At 33.0% G+C, this 2723-nt stretch overlaps 1 protein-coding gene across 3 annotated transcripts; it reads left to right on the top strand.

Moving 5' to 3' along the window:
• The first annotated feature begins 361 nt into the window (after nucleotides 1-361).
• LOC111877754 (uncharacterized) lies at nucleotides 362-2518 on the top strand. 3 transcript variants are annotated; one of them, XM_023874261.3, is made up of 4 exons: nucleotides 363-951; nucleotides 1688-1726; nucleotides 2128-2205; nucleotides 2304-2518. In XM_023874261.3, the coding sequence occupies exons 1-4, from the start codon at nucleotides 553-555 to the stop codon at nucleotides 2388-2390; spliced, it is 603 nt and encodes a 200-aa protein (XP_023730029.1). In that variant the 5' UTR covers nucleotides 363-552; the 3' UTR covers nucleotides 2391-2518. The 3 variants fall into 3 exon arrangements, with proteins under 3 accessions (XP_023730030.1, XP_023730029.1, XP_023730028.1); XM_023874260.3 differs by having other exon boundaries at nucleotides 385-951; nucleotides 2121-2205; XM_023874262.3 differs by lacking the exon at nucleotides 1688-1726 and having other exon boundaries at nucleotides 362-951; nucleotides 2121-2205.
• Nucleotides 2519-2723: the final 205 nt, after the last annotated feature.

The raw sequence follows: 2723 nt of genomic DNA, 5'->3' as shown, positions 1-2723 counted from the left end.
TTTTTATTATTTATTAATTATTTACACAATTTATGTTATTATTTATTATAAATATATCAATTGTATAAATAATTACCGAGTAATAAAAATAAATGTTAAATGAAACTAATAAGTGTATATTAGTCTTTTAACTCGAAAATAAATATAAATGTTAGGGACCGTCTAAGTTAAAAAAAAAAAAAAAAAGTTAGGGCTAAACATGAAAGTTACCCAAATCATAGATTATGTTTTTTGAAGATAATATATACTACATATGTCTTAGTTTCATGATGTTTTATGATCATATAATATAATACTAAATTGTATTTTTTTTTTTTAACAAATTTTAAGGTGTTCTAATCATTATCCCAAACTATATCATTCATTTTATTAATATAATTTTCACCGACTAATTACGTGTTATCTAAGATTTAATCATTTATCACATCCATTTGAAATCGACTAAAAACAGAATTTTCTTCTGCATAACAAATATATTAAAAATGTACACCGCCACACTACCAGTAGCCAACTAGCCATAGACTAGGGCACGAAACTACCAAAGCAAAGAAGATGAATTCAAGAAACAAGGGTAAACGTAGGAGTTACTCATCGTCTCCGACGAGAAACCACCGTTCCCCCACCACCTCATCCGGACCGGCACCAACAACGTCATCCAGCAGTTCTGGTTCCCCTCCTTCCGCCTCTGTCATCGACGCCCAATTTGTCACCGGAGACGACGACCTTACTTACCTCCATGACCTAACTATCTCTCCACAAGACAAATTCTCAAACCCTAGGAGTTTCCCCTACAGTGTAAAGCAGCAATGCTGGGAGAAAGCCGAGAAAGTCAAAGGAAGGGATCCAGATCGATGGCGTCGAGACCCTCTTGGCAACACTATTTTCCGTAAGCTCGTTGGTTGTCCTGGTTGTCTCTGCCATGATTACGACCACATTCTTCCTTACTCCAAGGTATTTAATTACTTTAATTGTTGTGTGAAATCATAAATTAAAATGCTTTGCTTCAAATTGATGATAATGCACGCTTTCATTTCCTACAATATGATAATCTTTCTGTGAATTTCAAAGTCTAAATTTTTCAAGTTGTTAACAGCGTCTGCTGTTTTTTTCAATTCTTTTATGACCTAATACAATTTATTTGACAATGCGAATCTGTATAGTAAATTTGAACTGAAGTTTGGTCAACTTTTTCTTTGTCTCTTGGAGTATGTTTGTATTAACACCCCTTCCCACAGATGAAAATGGAGGTCAAAATTAGTTAATAAAACTTGATATGTTTCAAAATATTATATTCAATCTTCTTAATTAGTTCCTCCTTAAAAACCCTAAGTTTGAATTCCCCCCAAACAGCCTTTGAAATTTTAGCGTTTAAAATTTTGGTCAAAGACTATTCATATCAAAAAAAAAAAAAAAAAAAAAAAATCGACTTAACCTCCAATTATGAATTACCAACTCAATAAAAAACAAGACGTCAACTGATAAACAATGCAATTCACTTCAATATTTCAAGCTATTAAATAACAACACAAGTCATCTTAATTAATTGACACTAAAAGACTCGGTATAATTTTAATGAGAATAAACAAATCCAATTATTTACTGTATTTTTTATGGGTTTAACAAAGAGTTATCTAATTTGCCTATCTTTTTGAAGCTTCTTAGATAATCTCATGTTTTAACCTTTCAGGGTGGCAAAAGCACGCTGGAAAATTGTCAAGTTTTACAGGTGTCAATAAATCTTTATCACTTATAATTTAAAAAGTTAGCGGCTGTTTGATATGCCTCTTACCAGGTCTTAGTAAGAGGTTGGGTCTGACTCGGTCAGATTCAGATTCAGACTGTCTGATACCACAGTTAAAAGCCTCTGATATGCCTTTTATTGGGCATGATAAGAGGTTGTGTCTGTGTCTGACTCAATCAACAACTATCAAACAACCATTAAACTGTGTTTGGCACTTATCTGCTAGTTTTTATCAAACATTATTACTTTATCAGCTACCAGCTAGCTAATCACGCAAAAGCTAGTTTTTCGGCTAAAAAGTAGCTTTTCAGTTAAAAGCTGACTACTTTTCAGTTGGTCTGCCAAACACAGTCTTAATTAAAGTTGTGTCTTTTTATAGGCAACAGTTAATCGATCCAAAGGGAACCGTACCGAGATGTCTAGAGCGGATCTTATTCAAAAAAGCTCTTACTGTCGGGTTTCAGGTGCAATATTAACCGCTACGGTTTTCTTAATCATTTAGCAATAAAAGAAAAGGTAAGAGATTGAAATTGACATTATTTTTGATGGAAAAAATTTGTAGGGCGTGATATGGATCTTCTTGAATTATCAGCCTATGGGAATGTTCGAAGAGGACAAGATTCGGGAGGATGTATCATGCAATGATTAGGTATTAGAGTATGTTGTATATTCTTGTACTACATTGTTTATCGTGCACTATCAAATTCATGAGATATATTGTAAGAATCATAGCAACATACTTTAATGATCGTGATATTTGAAAATCTCACTTATATTTGATTTGGTGCACTAGCAATTTCTTGGGATTTTTATTTCACTTTTATGAAAATACCTAATACAAGCATTAAAGCTTTGGAGTTGATAACAAGTGGGAGCTATACTTTTGTAGCTCTAGTGATTCCACCATTTGTACCATTTGTCAATGAAGAAGTGACTATTACCATTGACATTTGATGGTTGACCTTTTGTGGTTGTGTGGTAC

This window comes from Lactuca sativa, chromosome 4, assembly GCF_002870075.4.
Source record: "Lactuca sativa cultivar Salinas chromosome 4, Lsat_Salinas_v11, whole genome shotgun sequence".
NCBI classification, from domain to species: Eukaryota; Viridiplantae; Streptophyta; class Magnoliopsida; order Asterales; family Asteraceae; genus Lactuca; species Lactuca sativa.
The sequence above is the reverse complement of the archived record's forward strand: the minus strand, read 5'-3'. Positions and strand labels throughout refer to the sequence as shown.